Here is a 21,355-nt window from a genome sequence, read left to right as displayed (position 1 = left end):
AAAATGGCTACCAACCTGTAGGAACAAAACTGCAGCATAAACAAGATATGAACACGTTTGTACAGTAGCTCTGAACCTCACCTGGATAATCTAATTTTAACGTCCAGAAAGCTCCCAGCTGAAAAACAAAGGACTTAACTTTCACCCCCAGTTCCTTTATGATCTTAGAATTTGCACAAAAGCTTTTGGTATAATAAAAAAAAAGATCTTTATATCTTTAATGTCCTTAAGAATTTTGTCTTTCCTTTATATGCCTTTCTGTTTTACTGATGATGGTATTAGTTACTTGATAATCATTAACAATAGGATTCCTTCCAAGCTCATTTTAATAAATCTTTTTACAAAATATATTTATAACCAGAACAGAAGTGGTACAATACGCTGCTAAAAACAGAAAGTAAAAGTGAGGTCTGCTGATTCAGGACTGAGCAGAACCAGTCGTGACTTTACAGGAAGAACCCGCGTGTTTACAGGAACACAAGTTGGCAGAAATACATACAGACATGCAACCTTTGGCTTCATGTTTATGAATTAATTAGTCCTAAATTTGATGTTTTAACACTGAATTTGTTTCGATGCTCCAGTTTAAGCGAATGAGTCGACATGGTAACCACCTGCTGGAGCTGTGCAGACTGTCTGCTCTGACCTTATCGTGACCCCGGGTCAAGGCCATGTCGAACCAACTGGACAACAAACTGGGGAAACAGGGAATAGACACAATTTCTTAGGCTCCACAAGAGCAAATACACAGGTGATTAACAGCAGAAACACTGAGGATTGACAGAAAACCACCAGATGAGGGAACTCGTTCAAGGCAGCAAGTTCAGCTTTTATGTTTCAAGTCCTGTTTGATCTTATTTTTTAGCTGAGAAATAGAGGAATAGAGAAATTTCTTTCCTCCATTTTCTAACATTCTAACAGCATGTAAACCTCTACATCCCAACTAGAATTAATCCCCTTTATCACAGGGATGTCTACGTCTTTGATATTTCAGACAATTATGGCCAAACTCTTGCAAAATGTAGCTTTAAAATAAATAACACTAATTTCAAACTCTGTGGGCACAGTAGCAACAAACTGAGGTTAAAAACAGTCAATCAGATGTAGATTGTAAAGTGAATGTTCAGAGAAAAATGACATTATTCAACGAAGCAGTCGGGACCAACGCGCGATCGTCAACACGGCACCTTTGTTCAGGCCTTCGCTGACTGGCTGCGCTAAGCTAACGGATGCCCGAGTTTAAGCACAGGTTTGTCACACGTGTATGTTTTAATCTGCATATCAGGGAGGTTTTTAATGGATGAGATCAGAAAGCAGGATGAAGAGGGAGTTCATCATTGAACCTCAGCGAGCGTTCAGTCTTCAGAGGACAGAGGGGGTGAGGGGCTGGGGGACAGTCTGCTGCTCCGCGCTCTTCAGAGACAGCTCTCGCAGCAGCACAAGTGTGGACAGAACATGTAAAGGACCTCATTCGGCTCGTGCTGGAGAGTTGGGGAGTTGCAGTCGAGCGTTTTAATCTTGATAAATAAAAACAACAGAATAAAGATCGATCACCGATCTCTCGTGACAAAAAGAGGGGCTGCTGGCCGCTCGCAGCGGCTTTGTGTTGTGGTCACAGCAGCAACACATGATCAACATGTCACAGTCATATGTTCAATGTTTCACATGGACAAGCCCCACCCCCCCGGCACAGGAAGTAGGTCTGTTTCATTGAGTTAAATAAATGCACTTTTTCCTGGTTCCAGAGTACCAGCGTTCCGTTCATCTCCTTCATTGTGTGACAGAGTGGGGGTGCTGGACGGGAGACGGCTGCGTCAGGCCACCGAAGGCCTGGAAGTGTGACGCCAGGACAGCAGACGAGGGGGGTGAAGCAGGTGGAGACAGTCTAAATTCCACTTGTAGTTCATGAGAGTCGGTTGCGTCCACCATCGTACCACAGTCCCGCCGCTCCGGGACAAAACGTCCAGCAGGCGTGTCCAGCTGATAGAAGCAGGAGCCCGGGAAGCAAAGACAGTGGTTGTTGTGGCAGGATTGAATCGGACTCCCGATAGTCCAGTGGGAGCACTGAGGGGAGGGCGGAGATTGGAGCTCGAATGGAGCTGAGGGACAATGCAGGTCCGAGCCAGGATCCTGCAGGTCGTCCACAGGCGAGAAGGAGAAAGGACAGCCATCGCCACATGTGTCTGATGGCACGGTCGCCAGCTCACCATCTGGACAGATGTGGAGGAGTTCAACACAGACATGAGCAAAAAAAAGCCTTAAAACACTCTTCAAGATTTAAAGTTCAGGCTTTTTGGCTCAATACCAATGAAGGAAAAGCTGAAATTTGCAATTTTCCTATACAGTTTTTAACAAAAATCAAAGGTAGGTGGAATTTTAAAAAAAGCACAATTCAAACTTCCTGTTAACGAGCACATTAGTGAACTCTACTTCCTCTTTACCTGCAGGCCCAGTCTGCTGCCTGCGGCCTGCCTGGACCCAGATCACGGCTTTAAGAGAAAGCGGGGGGTTCGTCTGCGGCGAGGACGGCCCTCCTCCTCTGGATGGCAACAGGTGCGCATGCACACACAAGCACCCGCACACATGCAAGCATGCATGAGCAGACACGACAACATACATACATACATACATACATACATACATACAGACATACATACATACAGACATACATACATACATACATACATACATACATACATACATACATACATACATACAGAAAGCGAGAAAATAAAACATGAAGGAGGCAAAACACAACATAATGTAAAAATAAAAAAATCAATTCACTGGACACAATGAAATCTGACACGTGTGAAACATGATGGGATGTGTGTAAATGGGCTGCATACGGGACAAAGAGTGAAAAATGGCTCCCACTGCCTCTTTTGCCATGTTCTTTGGATGTAGAACGACAGTGTATCCTTAAAACCGGCTTTATGTGATGTGGGACTGTTAACTAAAAGATCTGCTGCCTTATAACAAACTTTTGCTTCAAGGTTCCGCCCAACAGCTCCATGTTTACCTCGTCTGTCCAGGTCCAGGCTCGACTGTGGAGGTAACGGTGACTCTGGCTGCCCCGAACTCTGAGACAGCAGGTCTGAAGAATTATTACTTCCATCCAGCTCTCCCAGCTCCCCGTACTGATCGCCATAGTCCCTGAACACAACACAACAGTTTATCGGTCAACAAACTACCACAGATGGAATTATCCAGAGATTTATGGTAAAGATACGGCCAGCAGGCTAATATTGGTGATCAGCCCACTGAGCGGGTGGATTGTGTCGATCATTCCTCCTCTCAGCAACACTCACGTGTTTCCGGGCTGCAGGCTGAATTTCTTCCTGGTCACCCTGGTGGCCTGAAGGGTAAAGTGCTCGTGACGCTCAGACTTCTTCCACATGTAGTAATACTCCACGCACTCCCCGACTGAGCGCGTGCGTACCTGACGGGGAGGGATACGACAGCTGCTGCGAAGGCGGTTCGAATCAAATCAAGCTACGCCGGCGCAGCGGCGCGCTGGAATCTCACCTTATTGGCCTGAATGAGGTGGAAGTTTTTGCCGTAAACTCGATAGCCGTGCTCAAAGTTCCTGCACTCTTCTTCACTCCAAGCACACAAATCTGACAGGAAAACCAGAGTATTTTAGCATCACAGTTAAAAGAATGAGTCGAAGGTTGAGGCTGGAACAGACAGAGAGACCGTTTACGTGGCCATAAAAATCTGATTATCAGATTAATGAAGGTATCAGATTATTCACGTGGTGGTGTGAACAGCATACTGTGATATGTACCATCGTTTTTTGGACAACAGCAGTTATCTGGTTGTGAGAAATCAGATTATCACACCTGGCTTTCTTCCCAATACTCTGATGTCTTCAGGCCTGTCTACTCATTAATCTGATTATTCGATCTTTTACATCAAAGTACTGTATGTGTAAAAAACTAATGTAGAAAATGGAGCAGGTGACAAAAGACAACAAATGTGGTGTGTGAAGAAAGGAGAGCACCAGTGTGTAGCCTGCTTTGGAGGTCTATGAGCTACCACACCGCTAATGCTTGGCATCGCCGTGTTCAACAGGAAGTCCTGTGTCACTATATACATACTCCCAAAGGAAGTAGATAAACTGATGGAAACATTTAAAGCTTTTCAGTTCTAAACTTGTCAGATCTCATTATAAAGTGATCACATTATTTCTAGTTATTGGAGTCAGCTAAACAGACTCGGTCATGTTCCGTCACTCCCACAGACCAGTTTAGAGGAGGATCTTTAAAATAAACCATCAACTAATGTTAAATGGTTTTATTTCAGAAATACCTTATTCATACTCATTAGTGTCACAATGTTAGTGGATTGTAACAGAACGTTAGATGGGGATGAGTAAATATACACAGAAAGGACTCTCACCGCTAAACACTTTCACATTGAAGCGCAATCGTCTCAGAGCTTCTTCTGCATTAAAGTTGCATTTCACCAGTTCATACAGTGCCTGAGGATAAAAGGAGGATTAAAAGTGAGGCTTCCACTGCCCTTCATGCTCAGAATAGCAGGGTCATTGGCTGCGTTTTGTTGTTACCAGACTAGTCTATTTACGCTGTTTATCAGTCTGATATCATATTAGTGTCTTTGGCGACACTGTCAATATTTGCAGAGAAGTGATTCTACTGCACAGGTCTAAAACTGTCCGCCTGTCTTCAGAGTGATTCAGGCATCAATGAACTGGACGACAGTCAGTCTAACTAACCTGTTGGCATCAGTTTACCGTGGCTCACACAGGCTTCATTTAACTAGTCGTCTCCGTACCTGTTCATTGTCTCGTACAGCGTCCCCCGGTGTTTGTGTGCCTGCCGCCCCCTGCTGGTCACACTGTTTCTGCACGTAAAGCAGGAACTCTTCCACTTCTTTTCCTGGCAGGACACCAGGCCTCCACAGCAGTTGGTCTTCAAAGCAGAAGTCTAGAAGAACAAAGAAAAAGAGCCCAGCAGAAATGCCATGAAGACGTTGAACCTTGAAGTCTCTTACCTCTCTCCTGATAGATGTAGGAACCCAGCGGAGGGATCTTCGCTTGATACTTTGAGCCAACCATGATCTCCTTTAAAAAAAAAAATAAAAAAAAAAACAAAACGAAAGTGAGTGTAAAAACAGATTGTTTCTGGACTCTGAAGTTGACATGAAAATAAAATGACATGTCACGTGTATGGGGTCATTTTACTGTCCCTACAATATTTTTACCATCCTACCTTGTGCTCTTCATTGGAGGGGGAGCAGGCATCATCCGAGTCCTCGTCTGACGAGCTGCCCGTGCCTGTGTCTTTGTCTTTTTCACCTTGGGGACGAAGATTAGGAGGAACAGATAAGTAGAAAAATAGAAAATCTACTGATGAAATTGTGGCTCGTATGGACGACAAAATGCTAAAACTGCCGATCTCCGATCAGAGCTAATATGTGAACACCATCGCAGCAACTGGTGTTGTGGCTCACGGAGGCCTGCAGCCACTCCTGATGGACTGGTCCTCCCCATAGTATAAGAAAACCTACACAGCACCAGTAACTCACTGGTCCAACTGGACCTTTTGTTCCACAGCTTCATCGAGCTGCGTGGTGCTGGGCCGCGAGGTCCAACTGAAGGATGTGGGATTTCACCCCACCCTCCTGATGGCTGTTTCTGACAGTTTAGTAGGAATAGTAAAACAAACAAAAAAAACCAAACTGTAGCCTGATGGAGAATTGCACAGCTCTGCCAGTTTCTCCTCTCTCAGGAGAAGACACTGGTCCGCCTCCTGTCTATGTCCTCGCCCAGCTCTCTTTGAGTCCTGACCCACCTCCTGATTTCTGCTCTACTTTCTGGGAATTGAGCGCTGTTGGAGCTACACATACAACGACACCCTCCCAGGGAAACTGACGGGGGGGCGTCTACACCACCAGGAGTGACCTGTTCCACGTCGATAGCTGGAAGTCTCATAAGGTTTTATCAGCTCTGAGTAATGAAGCAGTATCCCAACAAAGATGTGATAAAAAACAAATGAACCAGCTAATGCCATTAACAGGGTGAGGGTGCAGCCGTACTGGGGGGGTGCTGGAGCACATCAGAACCATTTGATGTGACTGAGGGGGTCAGATCATCCACAGATGAGTCCTCTTCCTCCTGCCCTGCAAACAGATCCTCAGACATCTGATCCTAGAAGCACAGCACAGCAAGTCAGCCAATGAACAGAATCCTCGCGAGACGTCTGTGTCATCGCGGTGGATCTCACCTTGTCCAGTGTCATGTTCGGCAGGTCGGCAGCCATGCGGCCGGTGTCCTTCTCTGAACCGGGCCCCGTGTAGCTGTACAGGGCCAGCATCTCCTCCAAAGAAAGCTCACCGGCCTAGAGGGCGATGGAGGAAGACCAGAGAAGACCAGCTCACATCTGAAAGATCAGCGCTCTCAACTTCCCCCTTTTGCCTAAATAGGCCTTTTTGTGGCATCTTAAACCTTTTCTAAACCAAACAACTTCATACAAAACACAACAGACCAATGTTAAATGTCTCCTTCTTTGGATCTTTGGAGCTCCAACCCAGAGAAATCTGCTCTGAAAAGCTTTCCTGACACATGGCAACGCTAGCACTTGTTGCATCAGGTCGTAGCACTTGTTTTCTTTCTAATCAATTGTCCTCCAAGGAGGCATGATGGAGCAGCGTGATTTAATTCTGGCAAACGTTTACGGTAATCAATAAGATGGTCATAACCGATCAACGCTCTACTCCACTAAACTGGACAGGTGAAGGCAAGAAAGAGATGCTTTTCCCTCTTCTACGTCTGCTTCTGGACGGACAGACATCTGTCTCCAGTAACGTGGGGACCCCTGGATTACAGCCCAATACCAATCCCCTTGGAGAAGAAACTGATCAGGTAACGTGTTAACAACTAAGACCAGCGGGGGAAAGATCCCCAAAATATCAAAAATGTCAGGGGTCAAAGGTCAAGGTCAGTACAGTCTTAACAATCACCCCTCACTTGGACATATTGTCAACCCAGACTAAAGGATACCGCAGCCTCGTGAAGGTAAATGTGACATAGCAGGAATGTCTAAAATCAGACCCTCGTCCAGCCCCCTGGCTGCCCTGGACCGGCCTCCGAGACATTACTATGAAACTAATGGGACACACACGCACGTCAAACACCCGTCACACCTTAAATTTAAGGTGCCGGAGTCAGCTGCTGTGTCCCAAGACTCAGGATTACAGTTTGATCGTACTGGGAAAAAAATCCATTCAGAAAAATATTATTTCTACCAACTGCACTCTTACAGCTTCAGGCCCAGCCAGGCTTCCAGGTTTCTAGGCTTCCTGAAGAGGCCTCAAGAAGAGGTAGAGCTGGGTAGATCTCACCGGATCCTAAATGAATTTGAGCTCTGATCTAAAACAACTGTTGTTGGACTCTTTCGTTGAACAGGAAACCCACCTGCACTGTCCTGGTATCACCTGTTGCTGATATCTACTCAAACACTCTTTTCCCTCATCTGCTGCTAAGCAAGTTAGCAGGATCTACCTCTTTAACGGGAACAGTAATAATTCATGGGAGAACCTGGACGTACAGTGTGGGGCCCTGCTGCCATCTTCATAAGGAGAAAGTTCTCCTCCAGTTCCTGTGTGGACTGCTCCTGTGACTCCAGCTGAGGGTCTTCATCTCTGTACCGCATCCACTCTCCACTAGACCACAACCACCACACTTGTGTTCCAGCATAGTTTCTCCACCTAAACACAAACACACATTATTACCGGTGGTACAGAACCCCCCCGAAGCATATGGAGTGCATTAAAACCTGGCAGGATAGCTCTCCTGTACCAGCAGCCTCTCACAGAGGCCTAATGAGAGCCCAAACTGTTCCAATCAGGATATAGCTGGCCACCACAGGTGGCCCAGAATTGTGCCCGTATATGTGAGACAAAACCGGACTTAAGACCCGATTCTGAAGAAAGAGAAGGTGTGAACAGACAGCCGGTGTTTTAGCAAAAGGGAGAAGGTCCTGCAAAGTTCTGCAGCCTCTATCTCAGCAGTTCGGGTCACGCGGCAGCAGCACCAAGTAATGGCCAACCCGCCTGGTCCAATTAGACATCAGCCCGACCTCTGAAGAAAAGGCTCAAATGATAGCGCAAAGCACCGGACTCAATCCAGCAACCCCGTTTAAAAACGACACTTTTTGCAGAACAATTCAGGAACTAAATAAGTTTTTGTTGTTGTTTGTTTGTTCACATAAGCTAAATGCCAGCGGCTTTGGTGAGCCAAGGCCCTCTGTGAGTCCAATGGAGAGGTGGAAAAAACTTCTAAAAGGGTGGAGGTCAGGCAGAAGGTGGGTGTGAACCATCCCGGCCGAGTCACACACAGCAAAAAGCACACAGATAATTCCACAACATCACAAATTCCTGCCATTCCTCGGCTACCCTGCTGCAAAAGTAGAAAGGGGGCGGCCGGAGAGGGGTCCTCGCAGCCCACCGGGCGCTGTCTGTCTGTCTGACCAGGGGCGCTTTCCTGTGACTTGGTGCTGAACGTGTCTTCCTCTCGCACAAGAAGGAAATAAACTAGTTCTCCTCATTTCGAAAGAGCCGAGCGGAGTTTGGCCGCCGCCGAGTCGTGACATCCCTCCCAACTTTTCCTCCCCCCTCAGCGGGGCGCACCTGAAATACTTCAGCACCACCGTGTCGAGAGACGGGCCGGGCTCCTATTGTTTCCCCGGCTTTACTATCACGACAGCAGGCTCTTTAAAAGCCGAGAACGCGGAGACGGGCGATACGCCGGAGAGCCCAGGCTGCCTTTCTGCCCCCGCTTTCCGCCTCCAAAGCTCGCCTTAGCCCGACTTCAGCCGCCGTTCGCCGGCCGGAGGAGCCGCCGGCGGCCGCGTGTCGGCATGCGAAGTGCCGCAAGTCAGGAACCGGGCCCAGTTTCTACAACATTTCGGGTCGTTACCTTCCTCGTTTTCGCACACTTACCTCCGCCATTCCGTTTCTGCGCAAGCGGACTGTTGCCCGGATGTTGTAGAGCTGCTCTTCTGCACAGCAGCTCCGTTTATTACCGCAAACGTGCAGAGCCCCAGTTCGATCTGCCCGGCTCATTTAGGAAGAATTCTGCTGTTTTGGCCCTCCGCTTACACGGTCATTGTTATTAGGCTATATTCAGTTATTAAATCAAGCTCCCGTTTCTGTATTTCTAAAACCAGTTATGAAGAAGTTGGAACTTCAAACTTTTTAAAAACACTATTATTCTTCCCTTCACTTTCTTTTTCTTTCTTTCTTTCTTTCTTTCTTTTTTTTCTTTTTCTTTTTACATGTCAGTGCTTATACATTTTTACCCTGCAAGTGTTGCTGAACTGGCATGTTGGAGGTTGTGAGTTGTGGACTTTGTGCAGAAGGTGTGAATGTGGGAGGGGGGAGGACGTGGTCCAAACAGATAAAGCTATATGGTTCTGTTGTCAGCTGTCAGCACTGCCCAGATAGAGAAGCCAGTGTTATGCATGTGTGTCTGCAGCATATGTGGTCAGGTCATATTGCCTGACCACAAGTCATCATCACAAGTCATCATCACAAGTCATCATCACATGATGACTTGTTCAGACATATTCTGGCCATTGGAAGAGAGAGAGATTATTCGGCAATGAATTTTAACCCACTGTGTTTAATGAGAGCAAATTATAAATATACAATTGTTGGGTTTTGTTCTTTTTTAGCTCTCGTGGTAAGTAAACTTAAAAAGTAATAATAAAGATCATCAGCCACTTGAAGGTCCGTAAAACAGTAAAACAGACCAGGCCTGTATCAAATTCAGCTCGTCCACATCATCTTAGTCACGACGAGTCAAAAGAAGTGGGTTTGTGCTCAACAAAAGGCTAATTCACACAAGCAGAAACAAAGGGTTCCGTTAGCCTGGCTGACTGCTCCTTTCTGACTGGTTCCACTTTTAGTGTGGAGAAAATGTCCTGTGAACAAATGCAAACTCATGGGTTCTGCACCCGTGTTCTGCTTTGATGGGGTGATGTGGTCTTCCAAATGAGGCATTAAACTCAGTAAAACAAAAAACCTTGTATATATTTTGTGTTCAACAAGCCCAGAGAGACTTTTCTTTCCTTTAATTACCCCCCTTAAAGGCTTTTTATTGTACTTTTACAAGCAGGGACTGCTGTCCGTTTCTTTATTAAATATATGTGGGCTCTATTTTTCCTAATCTGTGTTGTGTTTTAAGCGTTCCTAGAGAGGAAAGAAGATTGTAAATGTGTAGTGCTGGATGCAGTGACGAGGCTACCATTAACATATGATCTAGCAGAAAGAGAACACGGATTTGCAACGAAGAAGCCTTCAATGTTATTGAATTTAACACACGCAATAAAAGCTGTCTTGTGACATGAATAAGACCATTCAGCTTCATCACACACACATACAAACAGAATAAAAATAGAATCTAAGGATTAAGACATATAAAAGTGTTCCATAATGTGTTTGAGGGCTGAGTGTCATATGATATATTGGGTTGGGATTGTTCTCTCTGCTTCTGAGGGGTGAGGATGAGGGGGGAAATATGGGAATTTAGCTCGATTACACTTGGGGAGAAACTGTTCTTCACGTGTGGAAGTTTAGATTCATGGTGAGGCTCATTGTCCAGAACACTCAGTGAAAACAAGAGGTGAAAAGGGCCTCAGAACATTTCAGGACCTGCAGACAGCTGAACATGTCCAGAGCGGATGGACGTGTTGGCTCCAGTCGGGTGATGCAACTGTCCCGTATGTTGGGACACAGAGACTGGCTGTTTATACAACATTCCTGGTGCTGAATCAATCATGTCCTACTTCATCACGACCTTCGTGGTAAAACTACTTTAATCTCCTGTTAACGCATTAAATTATCTTTTGCTTTATGACACCGTTGATGCTTCAGTGACTGCTGTTTTTACATAAACTGTAACCTTCACTAAAGAAGTCTGACAATAATCCGACATCTTTTATGACGGGAAGATTTGGTTGTTTTCCATCTCAGGGGCACCTTAATCAATCACTTTTTGTGCAAACACATTTTTAAGTGAAAAAACAGCCAATGTGTCCTCCAGCAGAAATCCGTTAACACACACCTACTGATGTGAAGGGGTTCACACACACACACACACACACACACACACACACACACACACACACACACACACACACACACACACACACACACACACACACACACACACACACACACATCTGTATTCTTACCCACTCTGATACAGGGTCACTTTCTCTGCCAGTCCCTGAAAAGCAGGCATTTAATCAGAAATTTAAAATTCATCCTCCGATTTAAGAACTTTACTTAAGAACTTTACTGTTTTACTCTTAAGTGAGATGATTTAATATTTTTGACCAGAATTATTAATGGATGCAGTTAAGACTTTGGTCTACAGGGTGCGCTACAGGCGTACACTTGATTGAACAGGGCCATGACCCATCATAGCCCGGAGTTCAAAGAACCATATTCTGATTAATGTTTAGATTTTGCTTTGTTAAAAATTTTTACATCGACATTTTTCAGACTGTATTCTCTGACTTAATCAACTGATGACTGGCAATAGGAAATGTTCTTAACAGCCAAAAATGCAAAAATATCATTGTGTCATGATGAAAAATTTACCATAAGAACTTCTTAAATACAATATATTCTGTCTACAATTTTTAATTGAACATTTTTGTTATTTATTGTAATGAAGGTAATTGATTGTGTGAAGGTCTGATGTTTTTTTTTGTTTTTTTAAAAACAAAAAAAAACATTAAAGTACAGCGTTAACATCAATTGAATTAATAATATATAAGAAAATCTATTCTTCCACACTGATGCTGAAGAGGACAATAGGATTCCTGAACGACGCTCCGCTGCCGCTGGACATGTCCAACACAAAAGGAATCAGTTTCATCAAGCGTGAGCTGCTACGTCATAGTGACTCAGAGGGGGGAAATATACTCTGAGGAAAGCAGTTTGTTATTTGACACACTGAAACTGAAAGAATGGAAGGAAGGGGTCGTGGAATTTCCTCATTCCTCAGGTTACTTCCTGAGTATGAGAATGAAAGCCTTATTAGTCAACACCAAAACACGGTGGTATGGCCGCCAGGGAGCACGGAACAGACATTTGCCCCTTTTGTCCAGGCTCAGTGCGAGAGAAGAAAAATTAGTAGATTTCACTGGTAAAAACCCAGTTTGAAACTGTTCTGCTGCACATAAATCTCCCAAAAACCAGTGTTAACAGGCGGGACTGGTGGTTAAATCACCCTCTGGTCATCCAGTCCTTGTGGATGTCATCCTGTGTAACCACAGGTCATCATCATGCTGCGCTGCTGGTTAAAGAAATCCTCACGAACGTGCATCAGCCAACCACATGAGCATTCTTCAACCTGCCCCATGAATGTATTCGACCCTTTACCTCCCGGCTTATCTTGTTTCCTTTGCTGTGTTAGCTTTTAGGCATTGTTTCGATACCGGTCATGTGTGATTTTTCTAGTCAGCAAATTCATTAGAAGCTTTGACATTTTCATGTATCCATAATTCGTTTTAAGAACATATCAACATGTTTCATAAGGGCTTTTTTGTGTGACCTCTAATTCCATCATTAGGCTTCCTCCTTTAATCTACTTACTGTGGAACTACTGTTCACTAGGGGGCGATGCTGTCCTGTGCGTGGGTTGACCCATCCGCTGAAGACTCCCCCGGGGCAACAACAAATACTCTTACTTGAGTAGTCTCGGTGCTCTCAACTGACACAGACCACAAAACCAAGAGTACTTTAACAGCAAATCGGCCTTTTATGCTCGTCTGGTGGAGAAATGGCTGATTTAGGGGAGCAGAACCAGGGCTCCTTCAGCTCTTCCTCTGGGCTTCTGAGTGCATGACGGTTAACCGCTGTTGCCTTGACAGAAATGCTGTTACACATTTAGAAGCACATGTACCTGTGACGGCTGCGTGGATTTTCTCACAGACGCCGCAGCCAGCCTCCCTTACTGACGAGCTTCACCGTCGTCCCCTTTTCTTTCCCACTCCCTCTCTAAACAGGATGTTTGCGTCTCGGTGGGGCCGGCCGCAGCAGAGCAGCACAAAGCTGATCAACAGATAGCGAGGCTGCGGAGTGCCCAGTTCTCCCAGCGCTGTGGCAGATTAACTGGGATTTAGGGCTTCTATTCAAAGTCCCCGCTAAACCAACATGCTGCAGGAGACAGCAGAGCACAGGAGGTCACGCAGCTGGCAGCACGCTTCCTCTGAGCTGTGTTTTACTTCACATTTCATCTTGGACTCCGAAATATCCGCTTTTCCGAGTAGAGCAGTGAATAGGCTGGGTTGAGAGGTCTCCCAGTGACCCCTCACTTATCTGCAGGAGATAAGAACATATTTTTGCTGATGGTCTGATGAGATCTGTCCCCCTCAGAAGAAGCAGCCCTGGAAGTCTTTTATGGTGACCAATAATTCAGGCAACAATGATTATATTCAGAAGTGATATCACCGGGCTCGGGAGACGTTTGTTTCCTTGTATTGTGTTGCTATGCACGCGTACCTGAACAATTAATACAACATGCCAAGCAAGGCTGTAGGGAGTGTGAGATCTGAACCAGGAGTGAGTGTGTGTGTGTGTGTGTGTGTCTGTATGTGTGAGAGTGTGTGTTTTTCAAGCAGGGTTTCAATGTAAAGATGACGTTACACCTACAAAAAGGCGTGGCCAAACACATTTCCTGTTGCAGAGGAGAAGTGAGGTGTTTCATTAATTCTTTATATTGGTGATGGTGTTGTAAAGATGAGGGTGGTGGGGGGGTGTTTGGGGGGGGGGGGGGGGGGGGGTGACGCAGTTTAGGCTGGTTTTATTAATAGTCTTTTGCACCGGAAAAGAAAGGAAATTTCATGGAAAAATTTGGAGGGCATTTCCTCTGAGAGGCAACGAGCAGGACTGAAAACACAGGAGTGGAAAGACGTGAGTGGCTCTGCCCTGTCCTGTTTCAGCCTCTCCCCACCTCCCCCCCCCTCCCCCCTCGCTCTGTTACTGACATTTACCATTTTTGGCCCTAATTTAGTCCACTCGCAAGCATGAGATCCATCAAATTCATTTTTTAAAAAGTGTGTGTGTGTGTGTGTGTGTGGGGGGGGGCTTTCGGGACTAGGAGGAATCATCAAACACGGATACCTAAACGTGTCCCCCGCTGACCCAACTGACACAACCGATTCTCTGTTGGTTCGATCCCCTCTGATGTTGCGTGGTTTTTTTCCTCTCCCAAATATGCACAAGAACCTGTGTGTGAATCGGGGCAGTAAGTGGTGTCATTAAATCAGCGACGCCCAGACACACGGGCCTTTCACGCCCTGGGCTCACGGCTGCGTGTGCACACATGTGCCATAGATGCGGCACACAACTGCACTATTGTCTGAGTCCAACGTTAACCTGTGGTCATAACCAGCCCTCGTCTGCCTCTGAAGCACGGGTTGGATATGAACTTGAAAATATGACATCACTGGTCAACCGTCGCCGCCTTCAACGCGCGTTTACTTTTACGGCTGGAGCCCAGCTGACTCGTGCGCGCTCTATCCTGTAACCCCTGTTTCCTCTTACGCACTCAGGAGGCCAGACTGCGTAGTTGAAGTGCATTGTAACAATTCCAGTAAACAGAAACCAAATCAAGTTTCCTGTTCGAGCGCTATCATCCGCCTCAGATGTGATTGCTAATGTCCCGTATAGGCTTGTTTCTCTTTCAACCGTTGAGGGCCATTTTCCAGGGTTTTCCAAGGCAGTGGGAATGCCAAGTGCCTCTGAGGCGACGGCGCTGGCAGCACACTCTGAGGTCATGTCTTTATCTTTGGGTCTGTGTCCATGGAAAACAATGGTGAGACAGAGAATCCTTAGGTCTAATAAGCCTTAAAAATGTGCAAATTGCGATACCTCGTAATTCACTCCATCCCGACACACTTGAAAAGAGTTGGCTCCAAAACCTGAGCGTGCTGGAAAATGTCCTTACGCACCAAGCCAAACACGCAAACGTACAAGATTAGGCTTCATTTGTCATTTTCCAAACATCTCCACAAGCCAATCCAGAACTGGGTCTGGGTCTACATGGTAACGCTTGACATCCTTTTTAGTCAAAATAGTGGGGACAAATGTCCATTTTCCTGCTTCAGTAGTCTAATCGGTCAGATTCTGCCGGTCCAAAGACCAGTTTAAAACAGTCTGTAGCAGTTTAATCTCGAGGCTGAACCATTGGAAAGGATTCCTTCAGGAAACTGTAAACTCTTTCATGTTTGTACAGCGGGCACATAAACCCCAGACGCATCTGACGTATCCTTGTTGGCTCTTCTCTTTGCAGCCCTCTGTTTATTTTCCCGCTGAATTCTCTCTGTCTAACCCGCACCCGCACCTCCCCCACCATCCACCTTTTTTCACCTCTTGTTCACTTTGCCCTCCATCAATAAACAAGCATTGACCATTACAGTCATCCTTTTCTCGTCCTCAGCTGGGGCGTGGTGGCGGCCTCTGCACAGCTGCAGCACACCGCGCGGCGCCCACAGCGACACATGTGGAGTGGCGAGGGTGCTGACGTGATCGTGGGCAAAGGGTTGGAGGGTGTTAGAAACCTAAGTGGACCGTGGAGGCGCTGTCAGGTACACCAGAGAAACATGTGTCCAGCACACGATGGGAAAGTTTCAGGAATACTATGTACAGGAATACTTTTTTTGCCATGAGGTAACCACAGCAGTGGCCCGCCTAAAATAAAAGGGGCTGCATTACGATGCTATTGAGATTAAAGCTCAATAAAATGAAGAAGTCACACCTATGATAGCTGCACTTTGTTTGGGTTGCGTTGACCTGCTCCGGGCCTGCGGTCAGCTGTCAGCGTCACCTGTGTAATGAGATGTGAAGTGTGTTTTCAGCCATTATTTTGTTCAGCGTGTCCCCGGAGCCGGGGAGCTTTAGCTTTTTCCAGCCTGTCTTACTGTCGTTGCTGGTTGAGCGGTCACCGTGGTAGCCTTTACTACCACTGCAGATCTCTATCAAGCCTTCCTTTATATGGAGAATCGCCGTGTCACACGGGCCACAGAGGCTGTTAGTCCGACGGTGACTGATCGCCATTCACACAGCGCTTCATTCACAAACATGGCCCATTCATACAGTGGCTCCGTCAGGTTCTCACTGGGTTATACTCTGAATGGACGCACAGATATGCTGGCATACCAATAAAGCTTTGGATTTTTTTCTTTGTACATTTCAAAACAATCCTTAAATAGGGAACAAAGACAATTGGAGGATTAGGGGGCTCTCAGAGGCCCTCGGTAATGGTAGCTTTCACCTTCCCACTTAAATTTGCTGCTGGATTCGAATCGGCGACGTTCTGTCCCCAAGAAACTTCGCATAGACATTTTTTGAAAATAATTGTTGAGGTCATGTCAGTTATTCCAATTTTTGTGTAACTGCATTAACATTTGGGTTAAATGTCCAGTTGGGAGGAGACCTAAGGGTTGGACCCAGGGCATGCTGAAAGGACTACGTTTCCCATCCAACCCCAGAATGCCTGGATGTTCTCCCAAATAAGCTGCAGGAAGTAGCAGAGGAGTGGGTGGTCTGGGCCTCACCCCCATGAACCCTACCTGGATACACAGATGAAAACAGGAACAAATTTGCCTCACGAGTTGATTCATCCAGAGGAACATGTGGGAAAAGATTAAAGTCTCACCACATGTGAGGGTTTTGGGACAAGGCCATTTTTGGCCACTGAAACCAAGAACACAGCCTGCTGCCTCCAACATGCACGTGCACAGACCTGTGCTGCACCACAAATACAGCCCGGCCCTCTGGTTCATCCAGGAGAGGTTCAAGTGGTTCTAAGTCTGGACTGGTGGTATTTGGAGATGGAGCCTGGTCTGTTTCTGTCCATGGGCTCCTTCGTTCTCAGGCTCCAACTGCGTTTATTTGGAGAGCTGCAGTTTCGGGGTGGGGAGGAACAACAGACTGCTGGAGAGGTGGGCATTGGGGGGGTGGTGGATGTTCTGTAACCTGGGGGTCACTGAAACATGTGTGGAGCCCCATAACTCCTCATCTCAGGGGGAAATGTAACCCTGACCTTTTCCTATAGAAAAACACACAGGACAAAAGGCAAACAGCCTCCCTGAAATAGGACTCATGATTCCTGCAGCAAACAGATGAATGTTTGCAGAGAGTCGCGTTTTCAGGGTGAAGGAGTGACGCTAACACAAACACACGAGGGAATGGGCACTGACACACACCGTGCCTACACACAGACACACACACAAACAGGGATCTAAGACAAGCTTTCCCACACATGAGAGAGGCCGTTCTGAGAAAAAAATCTGGCATGACTGTTTACACAACTGAGGTCAGAGTTATTTTTGACATATTCTGGACCTGAGGTCCACTTTGTGTTTAAGGGTTCCGCGTTGTAAAAGAAAATAAATGATGTCACAAACGAGACTTCTGGAGTTGGGTGAGCTTGCCGATCCTCTCTCGTAGATCTGAAGATGCCTCTAAGTCCCTGAGGTAAGTAAAGGAAAAGAAAGATGGCCACTTGTGTAAAGTCCTGATTTCCTACGAATTAAAGCGGATCTGAGTGACGCATCCTTTGAAGTTGCCCCACTAAGCTGGATCCAGATAAAAAGTTTATCTGACAGAACCAGCGAGGCTGGTTTTTAGACAGGCAGTCACCCTGTGGCTGAAGCCCTCCACTGATAACCCACCACCAGGACCATTTCCCCAGATACCCTATCAGCCCACAGAACCCCCGCTCCTGACCTCCGACAGGGAGGATGTGGTTGCTCTGCATGCAGACAGTGTAGCCCTCGAACCCCAGCGACACTACTAATGATCGCTCGTGATGAAGGAAGTCCTAGATTAGATATGGCAGATTAGTTTAGGTGGAGATGCGGCCAGAAGACGACCTGGAGAACATCGTTTACCTGAAACAGATGCCTCCATCTTTGATCCACGGCGTCTGGTTCCTGAATCTGTCCATGTTTTCTTCATTCAATTGACTGAATCAAATCAAGGCTTAACAGACCTCAGTCCAGATTTTACACAGTCCCTAAAAAAGAGAATATGTTTTACCAACAGCAATGAGTTATAATCCAAATATGTATATATATTAACAAAGTCAAATGATCTAAAGGATTTTAAAGGTTTCTAAAGATTCACTTTCAACGTGGAATAAAAGATAAACTAGGAAAAGCGGGTGGGCATCCAAATCCAGGCTCAGTGACTTTAAATGACAGAAAGAAAAGGAAACAATTAAACTTAAGAAAGGTTATAAGAAGCTTAAAGACATTGCAGTTTTGGTCCGAGGGCGGGACTTTCCCCGACCCATTACCAGCCCAATTTGTACAGATTTTCCCCACGGCACAAATTACCATTCATTCTTTTCTCCCGATAATAAAAGTTCCTGGGAGGATTGGTGGAGGGGCTCTTCTCTCCTCCAGCTCGCTGGCGACGGGGCAGTTACTCACTTCTCATCCTCATAAACCCTAATCACTCTAATTAATGATCGTCATAAAAACAGGCGGTCAGACTGCTGAGCGTAGAGCAAACATTCTCATCTGGCCCCCACAAAGGTCTCCTCAGTGGGTGTGTAGACTGCAGGAGTGTGGGGCAGAGGGTGGCGGCCCCGGAGGCCTCCCTTTTCCACCGCTGCCCTCCTTCGTTCCCACTGCACTTTGCATTCCCGGACATTTAACTCACCATCGGCCTACGCTGGCGTATTCTGAATCACGGAGCACCCCCACGCACGGACACACACAGTGACCACACACACACACAAACTGAACCGCACACACAGCTGCAGTCACAGACAACAGCACTATTACACAATGTTTTTTTCCAGGAATCGACAACAACGGCATGTTCTTTTTATGACACTGTGACCTGTAACCACATTTCCTTTTTTCCAACACAGCACCAAACATCCAGGATGTATGTATCCACCCTGCAGCAACTCAGCGCCAAGGCCGTCAGGGCGTTTATATATGGTTATAAATTGGAGGGTGGTCAGGGAGTGTGTACATCTCTCACTGCTCAGGGTAAAGTCAACAGCTTGGAGGGTCATTCATTAATCTGCCCGGGCAGACGGGAGAGCCAGGCTGCCTGTAACCTCTCACAATCAGCGGTGCTTGAGAGGGAGAGACAGTGGTCTCCTGCTCTTTCTTGGCTATTCCCCTCACTGCTTCTTTTCATCAACATTTGTCACGGCGTCGGTCTCTGCTGGCTTATCCTGCCATCCATCATAGTCACAGTTCCAGGTCTGCTCGATCTTATTTTAGCATCCTAGATCCAGTAAAACAAAGCACAAAAAAACAAACATTAAAAAAGAGGGGGGACAAAGACACACTGTCAAAAACAAAGTAGATATGGTGCTATTTCTAACACTGTCTTCAGTCCTTTTATCACATATGCATGGACTTTTTAGATCAGAAGGACTTCTATGGACACAACGCCATTGGCATAAATCCATTGTTCAGATTGTTTTTAGCATTAATGTAAAATCAGAGGCGACCTGTCACAGAAAAAGAGAACTCTTCAGAGCCAAACCTGGGTGAATCGCGCACATAAAAGAGTGATACTGCTAGACAAAAAGATAATGGCGTGCTTTATTGTGATAAGACACAAGGTAAGGACAGCAAGATGACAGGAAATGAGGGGGAAGAGGGGTGAGGAGTGACATGGAACAAATGATGAGCTTTTCAACCCCTGTGCAACCAGGATATCCCTGGTTCAACAATGATATTTCCACCATTCTTTTCCTCCAAAAAGAAATCCAAAATATAGTATGTTTGCAGAGAGATTGTGGCAGATAACTGAGTACAAGCACAAACAGGTGTAAAAGTGTATTTAGATTGGTGAACAAACTAGAAATCTTCAAGTTGTTTTGTGCTGGGTTGCTTTCCTCCCGGCTTTCCCTCATTCGAAGACCATCTCTCTTGCTCTCTCATGAATGTGAAACCACAAATCACTGACCATCATGTGGGGAAACTGTAGTGAACCTCATGGTGTAACCGGCCCTATTCCTCTCCCTCCAATAGTGCACAATCCATTCATTGGAAAAGTGGCTTTGGGGAATTTAACTGGAATGTGGACGGGCCTTTTTTTTCCCTCCACCAAACACAATGTAAAGAGAGCTCAAAGAGGGGGAGGATGCGTTCATTTGTTGGGGCAGAGCTGATGAGAAATTGTGCTCCGCGGTTTCATTCTAATCTTCTCTGCTGCTGGAAGGATTAAAAAAAAAGAAAAGGTTTGGATGGACTTGATGACATTTTCAGAAATGCCTGAGGCCGCGTGGCATGAAGAGCTGCAGATGAAACCACAAACGGCATCTCAGCGCATTATTTAGCCTCCCATTTCCGCGTCTTCCTTTTTGTTATCCGTGACAAGAATGCAGGGGAGAAGTGTCACCCCCCCCCCCCCCCCCCACCCCCATCCAAATTCATTTCTGTTGGTTCCAAAGGGGAAAACTCTGACCTATCTCACACTCCGAGAGGCCGAATCATCATTTATCTGAGCATATAAAACAGTGGGCTGTCCAGTCACATTTATTACAGACAGGCTGGTTCCTGACATCTCTGTGGATGGAACAAATTCCACATAAAGACAAATAAACACATTTGCTTGTTTTTTAACAGCGCTTGAGATGTTTATCTTTCTGAAAATGAACTGTGAGCGAATGAATCGTCATTTTAAAAATATGCACCAGTCACACAAACATAACATGAGGGTTGCCTCGCGTGGCCACAGCTTCCCACAAAAATGACCCTGCTGGTTAATAGGGCGCTTTTTGCCATTGTCCAATATGGATCTCCAAAAAAGCTAGCTACACACTGGTGTGATGTAGCAGCTGCAGAAATTGGTCTGCTGGGTTCATGTACTGCTGTGTGTTTGAAGCTTCAGCTAAATCTAGCGGCATAAACATGGACCCAGCCGTGGAGACATTGATGGGAGAGCTCTGCATTCAGAAGTATTGTCAAAACTCTTTGTTGTAGCATTTATTTAAAAACTATCGAACACTATTGTGAGTATAAATGCTCTAAACACTCAGTTCAGTTATGACTTGCGTTGTACACAATTCTCCATCTAATATTTGTGAATATTAGTTTCCGTGGTAATAAAATGGTTATGCTCTTTAAAAGTGAGGTTGTGAGTCAATATCAGGGTTACTGATATTGGCTACTTCAAGAATCACACACATTTGGCTTAATTAGGGCTTTCAAACTCTAAACCGAGTTTCACCAAAGCGGATCAAACTGAGCACCGGTTTCAGTTTAGTTCTGAGACGAGGTGTCTGTGCAGCCTCTGTTCATCTAGCGTGTGGCTTTGACCTCTGCCTTCACTCATT

At 46.0% G+C, this 21,355-nt stretch overlaps 1 protein-coding gene across 2 annotated transcripts; it reads right to left on the bottom strand.

Moving 5' to 3' along the window:
* Positions 1-308: 308 nt before the first annotated feature.
* mier2 (mesoderm induction early response 1, family member 2) lies at positions 309-9,509 on the bottom strand. 2 transcript variants are annotated; one of them, XM_011614816.2, is made up of 13 exons: positions 8,968-9,509; positions 7,575-7,734; positions 6,252-6,365; positions 6,064-6,175; positions 5,238-5,323; positions 5,020-5,089; positions 4,801-4,952; positions 4,405-4,486; positions 3,529-3,620; positions 3,312-3,442; positions 3,023-3,156; positions 2,442-2,537; positions 309-2,210 (listed from the first exon to the last, which is right to left on the bottom strand). In XM_011614816.2, exons 2-13 carry the CDS (start codon positions 7,677-7,679, stop codon positions 1,771-1,773), a joined length of 1,614 nt encoding a protein of 537 aa, XP_011613118.1. In that variant the 5' UTR covers positions 7,680-7,734; positions 8,968-9,509; the 3' UTR covers positions 309-1,770. The 2 variants fall into 2 exon arrangements, with proteins under 2 accessions (XP_011613118.1, XP_029684092.1); XM_029828232.1 differs by lacking the exon at positions 2,442-2,537 and having other exon boundaries at positions 8,968-9,417.
* Positions 9,510-21,355: the final 11,846 nt, after the last annotated feature.

This window comes from Takifugu rubripes, chromosome 20, assembly GCF_901000725.2.
Source record: "Takifugu rubripes chromosome 20, fTakRub1.2, whole genome shotgun sequence".
Classification (NCBI taxonomy): domain Eukaryota; kingdom Metazoa; phylum Chordata; class Actinopteri; order Tetraodontiformes; family Tetraodontidae; genus Takifugu; species Takifugu rubripes.
This window is presented reverse-complemented; position numbering and strand designations above follow the sequence as displayed.

Coding starts and splice junctions, on each gene's coding strand:
- mier2 (XM_011614816.2), bottom strand. CDS start 7,679: ATGCGGTACAGAGATGAAGACCCTCAGCTGGAGTCACAGGAGCAGTCC. Junction 5,324..6,063: donor TGTGCTCCAGCACCCCCCCA/GTACGGCTGCAC, acceptor TTCGTCCCCAAG/GTGAAAAAGACAAAGACACA. Junction 3,621..4,404: donor CAATGTGAAAGTGTTTAGCG/GTGAGAGTCCTT, acceptor TTTTCCTGTCAG/ATTTGTGTGCTTGGAGTGAA.